Here is an 18,688-nt window from a genome sequence, read left to right as displayed (position 1 = left end):
CTACTTGTTTCGTGAAATGCTTCTAATCCCTGCTGTTGGAGACATTAGATCTCCAAGGTGTTAAAGCTACAGTGCATAGTTTCTGTCGCCCCCATGCGGAATTCTAAGCAATAACAACACCACTGTTGTTGCATCCACATGACACAAGCCTTGCATAATCACGCACCGCCCCAGGCCCCACCCTTCCACCACGCAGTTACTTGTAGCCAGGGAGGACACGGAGGATTAAAAAAACAAAACATGAAGGACTCTTCGGAAGAGGTAATTATCGTCACTCGAGTTTCTGCGCGCAAAAGTCGCCGGCTGACCGCCTGAGATCAGTAGAGCAGACGCCGCTGCAGAGCCGTGTATAATTACGACTTTATGACATTTCATAAACAGCTTTAGCGGTGTGCCGCTGCTACATGCATGTAGCCGAAACCCCGCGTGTGCACGTGTGATGCTCATGTTGCGCGATGTTAATCATGCGGCGCCCGAGTGCATTTGACCGGCATAAAATCGGCATATGTCAGACTGACCGGCCGGCCGGTCGCCGGTCATGGCCGATCACGTGAAAATCGGCCAATTTCGGTCACCAGCTGGTCAATCGGTGCATCTCTAGTGAAGAGCTAATATCCGTTTCCACTGCATGGTACGGCTTGGCTTTACTCAACTCAACTCGCTCCGTTTTGGTTTTCAATTAGCAAAAGTTATGATTAGTACCTGGTATTGTTTTGGTACCACCTAGGTCGAGTTTCCAAGCGAGATGATGCCGATACTTAAAAGGTGGAGTTAAAACCCTGGAGACCACTGACTGGTCAGAGAACAGCGCGAAGAGCTGCGCGACATCCTGCACAAACTCGCCATTTAGATAGGATAGAAGACAGTCGATGATAACTAAACAATGATTATTGTGTTAATTATATGTCATATCACACGACATACGCACTCAACATGCAATCGTTTTATTAACTCGCGCCAGATTTTTAAAAAAAGTGACAACCCACTTTCGGACTTTTCAGTTTGATCCGAACCAACATTACAGGTGTGAAACCTCCCCCGGACCACGGTCCGGATCAAAAGAGGTGGTCTCGGTCCGGTTCGTTTATAGTGTGAAAGCATTTTTTGGATGGTTCGGACTTTCGGACCAAATACAAGAAGCTCTGGCAGGCTCTCCTTGCGTTTACAAGACCGGGGAAGCTCCTTTAAGGAATAGCTCGGTGCCTATGTGTACGTGAGAGACGGTAACAGTGTCAGCGCTCAGAGCAGACAGCTGTCGGATATCAGAGCAGAGAATACATCAGCAGTTTATTTGTTAAGTGGTAGTAAATGTACAGTGTAGGATTCCGTTTGTCTCTGAATAAATGCTCCAGGAAGAAAGTTCCAATGTCTTTGCTTCTCAACATCACAACAAAACCAAAAAAGCCGCAGCAGTAGGCCTAGGGGAGAGCAGCAGTCAGTTGAAAAAACTCAGACACGGAGAGAGGACACGAGAGGACGGGGAAGCCCGTCTACAAACCAATCAATTCTAAGTATCTGGAGACGCAGCTCACGTATGTGATGAAGGCAGGACGTAGTTTTGTCACGTATAGATCTTTAGTGCACTTAGTACCAAAACTTACCAGATCAAATGTATACAATGTACAAAAACATGAACGTTGGTCCGGACTTTCATGTGTGAAAACGCCCTCAGCCATACACCACGACGTACAATTAACAAGTGCAGACATTGTTGCCGATGAAAGGATCTAGCAAGTTTTAAGATGATGTCATGGCAGTAAAACGCGCCGTTGGCCCACTCCACTGAGTCCTCGGTGGATAACGAAATAGAGTGAGGCACCTGGTACCCAAAGTGGGTTGAGTCGAGCCGAACTATGCAGTGGAAATGACACGCATGTTTGTGGTATTTCCTGTCCTTGTTGGAACAGATTCTTTGGTATGGTTAACAATATACATCATCAATCACTTTCAGTCCTGTTAAATAGCCTAAGTATTATCTCAGCTGTCAAGTTTACTTGTAAATCTCTTCAGGTTTTTGTAATTTGTCCCAAAGAAATACATAAAGAAAGAACTGTGGTTCTGTGAAGTTCCTACGAGCACACTAATCAGTAAAAGCTCTAGGCTGCATCCTGATGACCATGTTTACTCTTGCCATATTGCTCAGAACATCCAATGCTGATCTTGAGAATCCGGATGAAGAAATATTTAAATGTATAGGTATTTGCAATATAAAGCACACGCCATTTTAAATCCTGGGTTTAATGTAAACCACTGTGCTCCAGGCACACCAGCTGTCATAAACTCCATATGCCACTCAATTTAAAAACTGTTTCAAGTGTAAAGGCTCCATCAGTACCAAATATATATCAAGGCAGCAAAAGCAGGCGTGTAAAAAATAAATATGACATGAGAATGAACCGTCCATCTGTGCCAAACAGAGTGTGCCTACTTGACTGGACCAATGTTTACAGCAAAAACAGGTTCTGGCTCTGTCCTTTCAGTCAGGACATCTGCACTAGTGTAACAAACATTTACACAGACACAGTGCCAAAAAGACCAGATCTCTGATGCTGACTGACTGACTGACTGGGAAATTAGCTCCATCCACCAGCCACAGTGGCTGTATGGCAGTGCACTTGATATGAGACTTGGATGACTTGCGGTCTTTTATTGCCTCTAATTTAAGGTTAGTTGTTCCTCTAACGAACGAATTGTTTGCATTTTCTGACGATGCGTAGGTTTGACAGTAAGTACAGTGCATGGACTGGTCGTCGGGAAGGTAGGCTAGCCATTCAATCGTTTTCCCTTCGTCATCAATGCGCCACTTGTTCGAAAAGTACCTTTTCTTTTTCTTTACTTCGCCCTCAAAAGTTTGTACATTCATAGCTACTGCTGACACCGGGGATAGGCCTATGTCGCCACATTTCTTTAACCAATAATTTTCCTTTCGTCTGTACCTCAGCTCAGCTATATGTGTCACGGACTAGCGCTGAAAACCAATCAAATGAATTACTCTGTTGCACGACTTAAACACGTTCCACCAAAACAAGTTCCTTCCCGACACTATTTTGCAGCGGCACCACGGCTTTTTCCGGTGCTTATGCACAGGCAGATGCCACTGTGGATGGTATACAAGGCAAAGTCACCCGCCACTTTGAAAAAGTACCCGCCATTGGCGTGCAGTGCTAATTTCCCACCCTGCTGACTGAGAAGAAAATTATCAGACGGAGGCACCGCTTGTAGCAGAACATGCAGATATATTCATTCTCTTCCCCTGAACCTTTGAAATTTCTTACGAAAAAACAACTCTGCTTTCTTCTCGGTAAGATTGCATTTGATTGTTAGTCAATACAAGGCATTGGGCTTTATTTCGGATTCCTTTTTTTTCGTGGCTTTGGCAGCATTTTGTTGTCAATGCTTTGTTTGCAAAATGGATGACGATGTAACTGTAATCATTTGCCATTTGTACATTGACCAAACCTAATCTGATAAATTCTGCGAGCTGTGGAGCAAACAGACACTGGGGGATCAAAGTGCAATAGTTTAAAACCTTTTCACTGTGGTCTTACCTGATATGGCAGTGAGCTATGTCCTGATGACAGTATTCAGCTATATCTCCCTATGCATGTGCTCGCACAGCCATTACTATTAAAAATAAACAAATAAATATGATGTAAAGACTGAAAGGAAAACTTTTTTATTTTTTTTTTGGAAATGTGCCAATTCAAGAACTAATACTCTGTTAGCACGTGTTAGTGCGCGCGCGCACACACACACACACACACACACACACACACACACACACACACACACACACACACACAGGTCAATGTCGAGAGTGACAGATAAATGCTGTACTTAGAATTTTGTAACAAACATTAGTGAAGAGTTTAGTGAAGAGTTTAGTGACGTTTACCTCAGAAAATTTCCTGTCGAATAACTAATTTGAATAAAAACATGAATAAAATAACTAATTTTGAAGAACAGTCTTCACATTACAAGAGCTGCATGATTACAATGATTAGGTTACAGCGCTATAGGACGCCGTGATGACAGTGTCCTTAACGTTACATCATCAGCGGACTGTCACACTGTTCAACTTTGATCCGTCAAACCCATGGTCAAAGCTCTCTCTGGTCAGACATGCTAACCTGCTAGCCGCGTAGCTTCACTAACAGCTCCCTGAGACGATGGCATCGGACATACGGCAGCAGAACCCACCCGTGCGAGGTGAAAACCGCATCGTCAGAAAAAGTAAGCGGTAAAAGTACCTTGAGTTTGTCCAGAAGTATGTGCTTTGAGGTTGCTGTCCTCAGTCCTCTTGCTGCAGCCTGGGATGCCATGGATGTCGCCATGTTGACAGGAAGACCAAAAAGAGATGTGACGTCGGGAGCATGTGCGAGTTAGCACAGAGCCGTTCATAGGTCAACTGGCAGACAAGGGCGGAGCTTGAAAAGGAGGCACGGCGAACATGCACACACATAGGCTGCGGCGAAAGCTCTGCATGGATCCTCCGCAGAAAAGTCCCAAATTAAAGTGCACGTTCCGTACAGTGCAGTCATATTTAAGAGCGTTACAGTAGGCTACAGTTGAAGTGTACAGTAGTAGTGAAGTTTGAGATTTAAAGTTGTCATGGCATGCATAATCCAATGAATAGTAATAGGCATTTGTTGTAGCCAATTTACCGGGCATGGGAAAAACATTTTTTCCCAGTGAAAACGTCATCATTCACGTCACTTCATGTGGGAATCAGAGGTGGGAAACTGGGGCTAGATTTCGCTAACATTAGGCTCGTTCGAGATGAGCCAGGTCTGCGCAGAATCGATCACCGGCGATCGCCGCCCAATGCATGCCGGTTAGATTTGTGTCCGACTTTTGCTGCGTTCATGCCAAGGGGGTAAGCTTCTCCTCACAACGCGTAGATCCTATGGCGCCGTTTTGATGCTAACAAGCACTCACTGACATCCCATTGACTGCCATTCATTTTGACGTCACTTTGACAGTGAATAACTTTACATCTGAAGCGTTTAAAGACTCCATTTGTCCATTGTTTATTTCTAAAGAAACACGACAATGTATAAAAGGCTCCATTACCTTGTACCTCACATTATGGCTCCGTAGTAGACATTTTTGTAAAAATAGGCTAACGACTGTGTCATAACCACGGGACTTAGTGTCACATATTAGAGGAATTACCATATAGTACAGGAGAAGCTCACAGGCAGTTTCGACTTACATTAGCTGTTTAAGTTTAATTACTAATGTTAACTAGCATTTTAGTTAGCAATAATTAGCCTGTGCCCATGTTATCTCCTTACATATACATACGATCTCCGTCTCTGCAATTTTCGGAATGATTGAGATTTCTCTTGGCACAGCTACCAGAAGACTTACAACTTTCAGACAGGTTGCTCACGGCACATTTACGTCGTCTCTCTCAGTTGGAGGCTGCGCAGTAACGCTCAGCGCTCACCGGAAAAGTGCTTCTAATGGCCTTCACTGGTCTCCGTCCAGAGCAACAGGATCTGTTGGTCCATTCTATATACAGTCTATGGTTCATGCCACCTGGGAATATCAGGGACCGTCCCCGTGATGATGTTGTTTTTCCGACTGCCAGCGTTCACATGGTCGGGATGCTTGTTCTTCTTCTTCTGTTATATTGCCGTTTGGCATAACAACTTGTTGCATGACTGCCACCAACGGTTGGCCATAGCCTAGAGCATCAGGTGTGTGAAAACATGGAGGCCACAATAACAAAAGATTTGCTGCTGTTTTCTTATGCGAGCATACAAACAGCACATCGATTGTTTGTGTTATCTGCAGGACAACGGACGGGAAAGGACACAGATAAGGTGTTGTTTTATACATGGGCCTATTTATGAATAATTTGAAACATGTTATGTCTGTGTATGTGTCTTGGTAGACAATAAACAGTTTATTGTCACTGAAATATGTTCAGTGAACCAAAGTCGCCTACATCAAACGTCAGTTGTCAACAACGCGTCACCAACTGGGAAACTCTGTTAGCAAAATCTAGCCCCAGTTTCCCGCCTCTGATTCCCACAGGAAGTGACGTGAATGATGATGTTTTCACTCGGAAAAATGTTTCTTCGATGTCTATGAACGCAGCATTGATCCCGACTTGCTCTGACGTCATGCACACGTGGGCAACGATAACCTCACGAGATCAAGGCGGCCGCAGTTCTGAGGCGCAGGCAGGGCAGTTGCTTTTCACCGATTGCAAGCCCCAGGCGGACCCAGGGCATGCTGGGAAACGCCGGCCTCTCGGCTGATCTATGTTCAGAATCGACTCAACATGATGACGTTTTATATCAACTTTTATTGATTTTGAATTGGAGGGATTTTAACTGCTATTTGTCTGATTTAAAGGATTATTCTGTACAGAACACGTTGTGTGGCTGAGAGTTATGTTTAGAAGTCAGAGAGACTAAATCTGTTCAGATTACCAATCATCTACAGTGTGTTGATAATTAAAATCAGCAACAGATCGCATGTAGAGCATTTTGACAGCTACTCTGTCAAAATAAAAACAACTGGAGACTGTGTAGGAGCTGATATATGGGTCTGATAACATTGTATTAAATCGGAATCGGACCACAGTGTTTCTGTGACTTCCTGTTCAGCCTGAAGGCTGCTGGAATCGGCTGGAAACTGTCCGACTTGACAGCGGATTTTTGTCACCGCCCCCTGCTGCTGCCGCCTGCTCTCGTCCACTTTACAGGCGAGGCGCAGTTCATCTCGAACGAGCCTAGAGTTTCCCAGTTGGTGACGCGTTGTTGACAACTGACGTTTGATGTAGGCGACTTTGGTTCACTGAACATATTTCAATGACAATACACTGTTTATTGTGGACAAACGCCTCTGCCAAGAAACATACACAGACATAACATGTTTCAAATTATTCATAAATAGGCCTATGTATAAAAAAACAACACCTTATCTGTGTCCTTTCCCGTCTGTTGTCCTGCAGATAACACAAACAAACAGCTGTCCATGTGCTGTTTGTATGCTCGCATAAGAAAACAGCAGCAAATCTTTTGTTATTGTGGCCTCCATGGCAAACGCCCTGCAACTCAAGAAAACACACGCAAATAGACAAAACACAAGCAAATTAAGAAAACAACTTCATTCATTTGACAACACATGCGCAGCATTCAGCAAACGCGCTGCAAATACACACAACACAACCAAATACATAAACACACTGCAAATAAAAAACGATGCAAAAAGAAAAGCACACAAACCCAGAAAACAAATGCAACACAAAAACGCAGCATCCAGATTACACAACGGAAGTTCTCCAGACCTCTAGGGGGGGGGGGCAGCTAGTGGAACAGCTGGATTTTCGCCCCCACGGGGGCGGGGGGAAGAGAGAGCGAGAGAGAGAGAGAGAGAGAGAGAGAGAGAGAGAGAGAGAGAGAGAGAGAGCAACTGCATAGACTGTAAATATTAAGTCTATGTTTGAGATATGTTTTCTCTCATTTGGTGGGTGTGTCTCGGCTCAGGTCACAGGTGATACTCAATCAGCAGAGACGTCTGTAAACTCGTGGTAATAAAACATTTAAAACTGCATCAGCGTTTAACGTTGACGTTTGTTTAAGCCATATTACATGAGAGGGTTTAAATTGATGTCCGAAAGGCGCATCACTGAAGTGTAGGCCTCCTCAAGTGTAATATTGTGATTATACAACAACGGTTACCAACAAAATAAGTGATCAATCTGTATTCATATTGTGGAGCAATTCGCTCTTGAAATACAAAAAAACAAAAAACAGACAGGAGTTATAGTCCCTCCCTGTTTAGTAAACCAGCCAATTTACCGTCAATCTGAATAAATCCCGTCTGCACATCACCTGTGACCTGAGCCGAGACACACCCACCAAACGAGAGAAAACATATCTCAAACATAGACTTAATATTTACAGTCTATGCAGTTGCTCTCTCTCTCTCTCTCTCTCTCTCTCTCTCTCTCTCTCTCTCCCCCCAAAAATCCAGCTGTTCCACTAGCTGCCCCCCCTAGAGGTCTGGAGAACTTCCGTTGTGTAATCTGGATGCTGCGTTTTTTTGTTGCATTTGTTTTCTGGGTTTGTGTGCTTTTCTTTTTGCATCGTTTTTTATTTGCAGTGCGTTTATGTATTTGGTTGTGTTGTGTGTATTTGCAGTGCGTTTATGTATTTGGTTGTGTTGTGTGTATTTGCAGTGTGTTTATGTATTTGGTTGTGTTGTGTGTATTTGCAGCGCGTTTATGTATTTGGTTGTGTTGTGTGTATTTGCAGTGTGTTTATGTATTTGGCTGTGTTGTGTGTATTTGCAGCGCGTTTATGTATTTGGCTGTGTTGTGTGTATTTGCAGCGCGTTTATGTATTTGGTTGTGTTGTGTGTATTTGCAGCGCGTTTGCTGAATGCTGTGCATGTGTTGTCAAATGAATGAAGTTGTTTTCTTAATTTGCTTGTGTTTTGTCTATTTGTGTGTGTTTTCTTAAGTTGCAGGGCGTTTGCCCCTGTCGGCCACCGTAGTTATTCTTTAAATGTTACATGTTTTGTTTATATTTCATGAGAAAAAAAGCGGCTATAGCCACCACTGACAATGTCAAGGTCATGTCTTAAGTATTTTGTATGTTTATTTGTGGGTTTAAGGGTCTCATTTATAAAACTGTGTGTAGGATCCTTACTAAAAGTGTACGTACGCCCAAAAGCCAAAAATGGCGTACAGCAAAAAAAATCAGATTTATAAAACCATGCGTACGCACATCTGTGAGCAATGTTCCCTTTATAAATCACAGATTACCCACAAGTGTGCGTACGTAAATCAGCCTCTTATCTTGCCCTGTACACGCCCATTTTTGACCATAAATAGTCAATGCAAAGCACCTCATGAATGCTGATCAGTATGTTAATGACCCTGGCAGTTGTTCATACGCCAAATCATGACGACTGGCGGGGAATAAACTAAAAACTTCTCAGACGCTCGGAAATTGCTGCAAATTGAATTTGGCCTGTTCTCGCACAGTGTAGGTAAACCTGATGTATAGACTACCTATATTAATAATACCTACCACAACGGCAGACATTACGACACTCAGGGACAGCTTCAATATACCAAACCTATATGATAAGATTTCACAGAACTATATATTATAACCAAACAAGCCTTAGCAATAAAGTTGAAGATTACATATAATATTTATTAGGGCTGTCAGCATTAACGCGTTAATCGCGATGCAATTAAGGGCCGAGCATAACGTGTTCATTTTTTTTAATCGCATGCCGGCATTTATTAATTTATTTTACACTTCACTCTGCTTAGCGTCGTGCCTAACAGGCTACTATTTGGACCCTTACTACGGTTGGCATGTTCTGACCTGTCTCATTGCCGTCGAGGGGGACAGTAGTTTTCACAGCCTGTACGACACGGAGAAAGCAGCCCAACTGGAACTGCTGCAAGGTGCTGCAAACGCCGTCTCATTAACCGTCAGTGAGTAATCAACATTATTTAGTTAGTTACTAAACACTATATTGAATCTGGTAAGGATAGGGATTTTTAGTTTTTTAGTTAGGTACTTGGAGAAATTGTGCAATAATGACAGATTCACACATTTTTCTTTTGTTTACAGTAAATAAATAATAACAAATACAAATCTTAAAGTAAAGTTCATAAAGTAACTTTATTTGCATTCATTTGATTCCCAATCAAGATCCACTGGTAAGAATTGCTTTCCCTTGTTAATATGTACTTAAAAACGGTTCTGAAATGCAAAATAATAGAATTTTAATCATGTGATAAAATAAGCGATTAATCGCGATTAAATAAATTCATCGTTTGACAGCCCTAATATTTATATAAAACACTTAGTTGTCTGACATTTCCCTCTGGAAACAGCCGGTTGCCCCCAGAGTGGCGAGGACCTGTGTTTTGACCAGGATGGCACGGTTCCAGCGAGTTGCCCTCTCTACTGGACCCAATTCAGTACAGAGATCCAAGAGCTCAGCTTTAAGGAATTTAAATTGGCATATTAGCCGGTCATCGTCATGGTCCCTGAAGTCTCTTTCTCTCCTGTTTCTTCCATTGCCGTAGTCCTCCTGCAGTGCCAGCAGTGCCATTATGCAGCATTACGCACAGGGTTCACCGCAGTATGTTTACAACAATTTGTGATTGTTGACACCTTGCCAAAATCACAGGATCAACTAGTGGTATCCCCAACCCTGAGATACAATTTGAAGATAAAACTCTAATAAAGAGTATTAGTATTAGAGTATAGTAGTAAAAGTATTAAAGTTCAAGGACCGATAACGAGGACAATAAGTCTAACGATTGCGCGAGAGCTTAACGGCTGTATTTCCAGACTTTGACATTTGATATATGCACAGTATTAAAGACATATATTCAGTTATTTACACTGTGTTCTGCAGTTATCTAATGGTAGGGTATGTTGGGGATTTCCTCCTCCGTGTTCCCCCTTTTGGGACAATGTGTCTGACTCCAAATAAAAGACCTATATATCCCTGCGCATTCGTTAAATTGGAATTACATTGATCCTAAGCAAGAGCCAAATAAGACGATAAGATGAAGTCAAATACATTTGTTTAATCAGTCAAGCATCGGAGTTTCAATACACAGATCAGTGGGAATCACAAAGCACGCAGAGACTAAGTATCCCTAGCAACAGACACGCGAGACATTCTGCTCCTGTTTCACTTGTTATTATTACTCAATGTACTTTGCTCGAGGCCACTGTGACCCTAACTATCTTATATTTACCGCTTAAGCTAAACCATGCGATGAGTTTCCTTTGTTCGGGGAATGCAGATGTGTCTCGCCCGGAGAACTTTTAACCAACATCGTCTCTATGACAGGACACAACTCTGTGCAATAAGCATACACCAAAACACACTTGGTCTCTTATGGAAACCTTTTACATTCTTAATATATTTATCTGCAAATAATAAGAACATTATTCTACAGGTATTTGATGCTATCCTGTATTCCATGGAGTCGGGCCATCTCCTCCTCCTGCGCTCCGTAGTGGACAATGTGACGGTGAGACAGCGGCGATTAAATATTAAGACTGGATTTTGATTTAAGATTTGAGTTGGATTTTACAAGGTATTTATGGAACAAGTATCCGTCAGTACAAGCGCAAATAACACTGCTGGATTTAATCTTCATGGTACGTGGATGATATGGAGTGAAGAAATGTGCGTGAGACATCAATACTTGAAAGTATTACGAGTAATCGTTATTCCCACATTTACTTTCTGCAGTCTGACTTCAGTTCACCACCTCACCATATGCGTCGCCAATTCCCATTGTCTCCAAAATGTGCGTAAGCATGGGTCAGAGTTTGCGTGGAGGACCGCACATTCTCCCGTCAGGTTTGTTTTTTTTATAAATCACAACCTTTGCGTAGGAAGTGGCGTACGCACATTTTCAGCCTCGTTTTGTGCGTACGCCACGTTTATAAATAAGATCATCATTATCCACATAAGTCTTTAAAGCCTGGTTCTAATATTTTCTTAGAGTCAACATTCTTAAATTGGACTGTTTTAAACCAAAAACACAAATAGAAATCAAAGGATTTTGTATTTCTAAGTACAACATTTATCTGTCACTCTCGACATTGACCTGTTATGTAGGTATAGCCCTATATATGTGTGTGTGTGTGTGTGTGTCTGTTTTTGTGTGTGTGTATGTGTCAGGTGTTTATACTGTATTTCTGTCTGTCTTGACAGATTTTCTCACCGCAATAGCGTCACAACCATGCAAGATGCAGTCACAAAACTTTACAGCTCTGTATGTGAGATCAGCAAGGATTCCGGAAGTAGGGCAGGAGGAAGTGGGGAAGGAGCCATTGATTAAATAACCCACGATGAATTGAAAACAGTTATTCATTCATTATTTCACTAATTTGACAGTGAAGTCTGCACATTTTTTTCTGAGTGGAAAAATATTATTGTTTCTGATTGGGGCTTTTGGTAATTTGGGAAAACTGACCCTTTAAGTTGTCTATTTGTCTTTGTAGCTACTTAACTGTGTAAAACAGTCAGAATAAATCCTTATTTATCAATAGGATATAATCAAATTGCAAATTTTTATCATGTGGTAGACATAAACTGAGTATATACTAAAAGCCAACATTGATTTTGAATGTCTGAGCCACTCCAGCTCCATCAGTGTGTGACCTTGTGAGCGGGACAAACAATCACTGTGCTCAGCTGAGAGGTATTGGTAGGGAGTCGAGTTGGAGAGCGTGGGACGTGTGAGCCGATCTTGTCTGAATAGCTAAATAGCCCACTCACACAGCTCTCCAGAGCCCTCATTACATGCCGCATCTTGAAAGGGCAGAGAGGGCAAACCGATCATAAAGAGCAGTGATTATGACAGAGGGAGAGAGAGAGGGATGAGATACTCACTTATAAACCATCAGTGTCAGCAGGCTCGGGAGGACAAGACAGAGGGGACGAGATGATGAAGAACAGCTACAACCAAGATATCTTTTTGTAAGCCAACATTATGGTCACAAAACTAAATTTACATTGTAAAACCTTGACAAACTTTTAAAATGTGTAAATGTAAACCACTTTAATGTCTACTGGGAGGGAATCTATCTCATGTTTATTTGATATTTTTGCTCTTAACCCCTTCTTTTGGGTGAGAGCTTTTGATAGCCAGTGATCCATATTTCACACACTGAAATATTCCTTGACGGTTAAAAGCACAAATGAAGTGAAAAGTGCTGTACTGGCATACTATTTCAGTATGTCAACAAATCCTTCTGAATGTATAAAACAGCTGCCATGTCTCTTTGTGTCAGTGAAGAGTGGCGCTCAACATACATAAGTCTAAAAATTCACTAAGAGCCAAAGACAAGCAGAACGATTCACTTGAACATTTTCGGGACCAATGTTTTTTTTTTCTTTGTCTCACCAGGGACATTTTCTCCTCTCAAGGGAGTTGATATTCAGACAGGACCGTCAGAATATCAGTGGCCCTTACTAATGCAATTCAGCTTTTCTCATTTCAGATGTTCTCCCTTCTCGCAGAACAAAAACTGTGTGTTTTGTCTGCAGTGATTGCAAAGCGTTTTATTCAAAGCAACTAGTGCTGCTTTTACAAACCATCATAAATTTGTGACACATTTTCATTTCAATGGGCACTTAACAAAGAAGCTAATATTTCAGAATCTTTATTGGCCCAGTATGAACACACATACAAGGAATTTGGCTATTTGAGTTTGCTTTGTTTTTAGCTCTTTTTTTTTTACATTGCTCTCATGAACTTACATCCCAGAAACCTGGAGGATTCCACAGCAGACACAGTGTTCTTGAGTATGGTGATGGGGGTAGCTCCAGATTGTTATGACCGCACCATAGGGCCAGCTGTTTGACCTCCTGTCTGTATGCAGACTCATCATTGTCCCAGATGAAGCCAATGACTACTGCAAATATCAGGAGTTTAACAGACTTGTCTCCTGATGTGCAATCCTTAGTGCAGAAAGAGAAGAGCCTATTTTCCCTATATCTTTATATTATCTCATCCAAAAGAAGTCATAATTGCTACTACAGATGTATACTCATTTTCAGAATTAGTAAAAATGTGGAAAACAAAACATTATAAAAACCATAATACTGAGCAAAACTCACGACTGGAAAAGCAGGTTATTTAGCCCTTGTACTTGCTTTAAGAGTTTAATTAAAACTAGGGCCAGGGGCGATTCTAGGATAAGAGCTTTAGGGGGGCTCAACCCCTTATGAGAATGTGACACGGATACAATGCCTTGCAAAAGTGTTAACCCCCCCTGCTAAATCAAGAATTTCACTGGATAACAATGAATATATGTATTTATTATTATAAGAGGATAAATGCAAAATATTGAACATATGAAAACATAAAAAAAGTCCCTTTATGAACTACCGGAATTGAACGAAATGATACTGAGATGTAAACAATAAATAAATAAAAAATAAAACTTTCCTTGACTAGGTTACAGGTGCATAGCATTGGCGACAGCGACACAGGATATTATTATTATTATTATTATATTATTATTTCTTTGAACCTGTAATTGTTTGCCTTCTGTCACTAACAGACAAGTTCGCAAACTTGAAGCACTAAAATTTATTTTAAAAAAAAAGTATTTTGTTTTTTATTATTATAATTTTTAGGGGGGCTGAGATGAAATGTTGGGGGACTTGAGCCCCCCTAAAAACGTTAGGTGTTTTTAACGTTAATGTGTTAACGCATGCGATTAATCTAAAGAAATTAACACCTTATTGTTTTTTAGCACAACGTAATCATTTTATCAAGTTTGACCCTAGTCTATATCCTTGACGTTCCACTTCCGGGATTGCTCCTTTGCTGCAGGAAATTCCACCGGATGCATGTATTTTCGCTGATTTACATTTCCTTTTGTTTTTAAAACTCCGGTGGATTTCTGAGGACTATTGTTAACTGCTCCTCAGATCTCTGCAGGGTAAATCCAGACAGCTAGCTAGACTATCTGTCCAATCTGAGTTATCTGTTGCACGACTATTTTGCACCTGCTCCATGCGAGCCTATGACGACTGTGATTGGTTTAAAGAAATGCCAATAAACCAGAACATGTTTTTCTCCCATCACGGAATGCTGTGTGGACTAGCCAGATCTTCCTCCGCTCCACAGCGTGTGGATGGTCTAGCAAAGCAAAACTAGTTTGACCCCAACCTCTTCCCGTTATCAGTTTGTCATGCATTTATTTATTTCAACACTGCACGTTTACAAGTAAATCCTAGTATTTTAAATTTGCGATTAATCGTGCTAAATCACAGCCCATGACTGTGATTAACTTGAATAAGTGTTTTAAGCGATTAACAGCACTAATTAAAACATAAATCTAACCAAAGAGTGGGGTGGTGATGGCGCAGTGGATATGACACATGCCTTAGGTGTGGGATACCCGGCTTCGAAACCCGTGCAACCTCTGACGTATATAGCAATTGTAAGTTGCTTCGGATAAAAGCATCAGCTAAATGATGTATAATGTAAAAAAAGAGTTAAAGCTAACGCGCTAAACACCAGACTTAAATCCTACCGATGAAGTAAGTATGTGTCAAGCCATTGCCATACACTCAGCTGTTATTCAGTTACATTTTCAAATTGTCTTTGTGTAACTGACATTTCTATGACACTGAATAAGGTTTAATTCATACAATGCTGAACATGTTTTGCCAACATGCATTCCCCTCCTCGGATGTCTACAAACGTATGATTCAGGTGAGATATTCATCAGTAGAGGTATGATAGAAACACGGCAGGATTAAAATCATTAACACAAGCACTTTTGTAGCTATCACGCAATACACAATGTGAATGTACAAGAAAAACTAATGCATGGAATTCAAATAATATGTGCAGTACAATATTGAAGTTTTTAGTATTGTAATACAAGAGACTAAAGCCCCTTTCACACATTCACCGCAAACCTGAAATTATCTAGACATTACCTTGGAAAAGCTATATGTGAGAATGCAAATTTCCATATCAGTTGGGTCGGACATCAAATGCTGTTTAGCCGGCTCCCTCATACAAAGTGTGTGTAAGGTCCGATTGAGCCCAAGTGTGAATAGAGCAGCTCATTGTGCGGAGAATTGACGGTGAGCGAGTGGGCGTGTTGCTGCTCGCACGAAAGTAGAAAAAAAAAAAAAACATCCGAGGGTAAAGAAGAAGGGTAATTTACACAAGGTGTAGGGACAACGAGATTTGGGAACTTCTGCCAGTAGGGCCGACAGCGAAATCGTCAAACGAATAGAGACTTGGATGTTTATGACCAAATTTCGAACAGGTTCTGTGACCGTGGTGTAATCCGCGTCATGTCCTGCATCCTGCACGCTCTAGGCACAACCCCTCGCTTAAACCAAACAAAGTATTTCCAGTAAGTAAAAATGCATCTGATATGGACAATCTCCTGTTTTGTGCTACATGTGTAAAAGGGAAACTCCGGATTCTTCTGGAGTTCATATGAGAGAACGGCTTTAGACTAAAATGGAGGTATCATTGATATACTGCATGTTTAATTTCAGCCAGCAAACACACATGATAAGTTAATAATGTCTACATTTTTATCACCCCTTCTGGTTATTTTCTCTGGTTCTACACTCTTAGTGGCCCTGCACCCCACCCCCGAGAATAGTGAGGAACTGTGCAGGCAGTTTCCACTCAACAGCAACTGCAAGCCATCACAATACCAGAGACAAAAAGCCAACGCTTCCAACAGGCAGTGTGGTCAGCTCTGACCCCTGCCTTACACTTAAATAGCAGTGGTGCTTGGCTAACAACCCACAGCTAGGGGCTGACACCCTAAGCTTCCCAGAATCTGGACCACACGTCTCTGTCGAACTCTGTTTATCCGCCACCCCCCTCTCTTTTTCTTTTCTGTCTCAAGTCTCTGTCTGTTTCCACTCGCTGTGTTACTTCCATTGCTTGCCCTCTGTTCTCCCTGTGTCTCTTTGTTTCTACTCTCCCTGCCTCTTCCTCTCTGTGCGTTTTCTTCTCTCTGACCTGCCTGTTAACCACAGTTCCCAGATGCGGGTTCAAAATTGAATTCAGCACAGTCCTGCTGACTGCAGGGCCCTCTTCAAAAGTCAGTGAGACAATGACAGCAAGGATCTGCCCATCTCATTAACATAGACGACTGGCTGGACAGCATAGCAGATCACCAGAGAGAGAAAGAGGAATCCACAAGCATCCAGAAGGTTTTTCTTCTCCGTCTGCCTCACTCACTCTCTCTTTCTCTTTCGCTCTCTCTCACACACACACACACACACACACACACACACACACACACACACACACACACACACACACACACACACACACACACACACACACACACACAGTCTGGACTCTTTAATGAACTGACTGACTGAATTTCATTTTATTCAAGCTGCCCTCGCAATCCGTCTCTCAGCCTTTAAGGAAAGCAGACATGGCCATGCACCAACTTACTAGGTTTGACCTCTGTGAATATATGTATATGATGCACTGAGGCCAAAGGTATAGGCAGTGCATAGAAGAATAGGGGCACATCAGTGCATACAAGTTTGAAAGTAGCTATTCAGCTTTGTGACAGTGCTTTGTAAGTTTTAAACTTTGTTTTATGATATGTTTACATATAGATTTATGCGGCATTAGCTAGCCAGAGAACAGTTTTGTTTTCTATCCAACGGAATACCAAATGAGTGAGAGGGATGGGGAATTAATGCACTTAACTGCTGAGTCAACAAGCAAGGAATCCAGCAGCTTAGTCACAGACAGCAAGCAGACTGCCTGACAGGCAAGAAAGACTGCAAAGACGTGAGAGTGACGGAGATCGGACGAAGAGAGAAAGTAAAAAGAGATGGGCAGAGGAGGGGACGGTCATTGCCACTCTGTGCTCAGCACATCTTTTGATATGACAGACGGCAAACATAATTAGTCATCATTTTTATTGCGCTAACCCTTGGAGTTCACAATGTCACCGCTATGCATATGTATGAGCCTGAGCTCTTCCTTTCATCTTCCCATTTGCTTTCAAAGAGTTTGGACAGATTATGACCCAGTAAACAGTTTTCACTCCAGAAGAAGAGCAGGGCAGACTTTCTCCCAGTGCTGACTGCCATACTTCAGCATCACCTACAGCAACTTTCACTTTTCTACCATAAAATCCATAACAGCCCAAGAACATAAGATTGTCGAAGCTTGGCTTGTGTCTGCTCTGAATGTCAGTGCTGTAAAGTGAATCAATACAGCGACAGGAGCTGCCACATCATAGCTATCTCTCTCCCCCAGATGTCTGTCAGCCCCACTCAGCTAGAGGCCCTCCATTAATGTGCCGTGGAATAACATAGTCAGTGGGTCTCCATGCTTGGAGACAGATGCATCAAACAGAGCTTGTGAAGTGTTGGGCTCTACGAGTGTGTGAGGTTTCTGCAGGTTTTGCAGCAGATTCCTCGATGGAAATAACCAGCACAGATCAAAGCAGTGGAGACATAATATCATGATATAACATGAGAGAAGCAATGGAGGTGACTGATCTGTTAATCATATATGCATGTGAGGGAATGCATTGAGGTAAGTTGGTGGGCTTCTAGACATCTAGAGAGAGATATTATGCATATAATGTTTATAAAGGGAGGAGGTTATGCAGGATGTTTTTGTATTCCCAAATTGGAAAAGGAATGCTGACAAACTCTCAACTTCAACAGCATGAAGAGGTGACATCTGAAATGCTGGCTTCAATAGATGGCCCTATTTTATTCCAGGCTTCAGTATCACACACAGCATGGCTCACTGCACTGGGGAGCCTGGAATGCAAACCCCAAACAAAACCAAACACTGCATATGACAAACACACACAAACACGCACGGACACCCATGAACATACCCCACCCCCCTCCCCCTCCCGCACACACACACACACACACACACACACACACACACACACACACACACACACACACACACACACACACACACACACACACAAACAAACAGTCATAGACACAGGGGCAAGTCCAGCAGAGGTTGGGAAAATGCTTAGATGTGCATATGAGAGAGAAAGAGGAGCCAGATTCCTTCACAAGTCTCACAAGTCTCTCGACCCAGTCACCAAAGGGGGCTTTAAAACTTTTAGCTTCTCCTCTCCTGCCTTTCATTCCCCTTACAAACCTCCAG

The 18,688-nt window shown here is 42.2% G+C and overlaps 1 protein-coding gene across 1 annotated transcript in view; it reads right to left on the bottom strand.

Annotated features, from left to right (window-relative positions):
* suclg2 (succinate-CoA ligase GDP-forming subunit beta) overlaps positions 1-4,351 on the bottom strand; it is a 107,868-nt gene extending 103,517 nt beyond the window's left edge. The window contains exon 1 of the mRNA XM_078247916.1: positions 4,251-4,351. Coding sequence (XP_078104042.1) covers positions 4,251-4,334 — 84 coding nt within the window. The 5' untranslated portion in view covers positions 4,335-4,351. The remainder of the gene's footprint in view (positions 1-4,250) is intronic.
* Positions 4,352-18,688: the final 14,337 nt, after the last annotated feature.

The sequence above is a fragment of the Sander vitreus genome, chromosome 4 (genome assembly GCF_031162955.1).
Source record: "Sander vitreus isolate 19-12246 chromosome 4, sanVit1, whole genome shotgun sequence".
Classification (NCBI taxonomy): Eukaryota; Metazoa; Chordata; class Actinopteri; order Perciformes; family Percidae; genus Sander; species Sander vitreus.
This window is presented reverse-complemented; position numbering and strand designations above follow the sequence as displayed.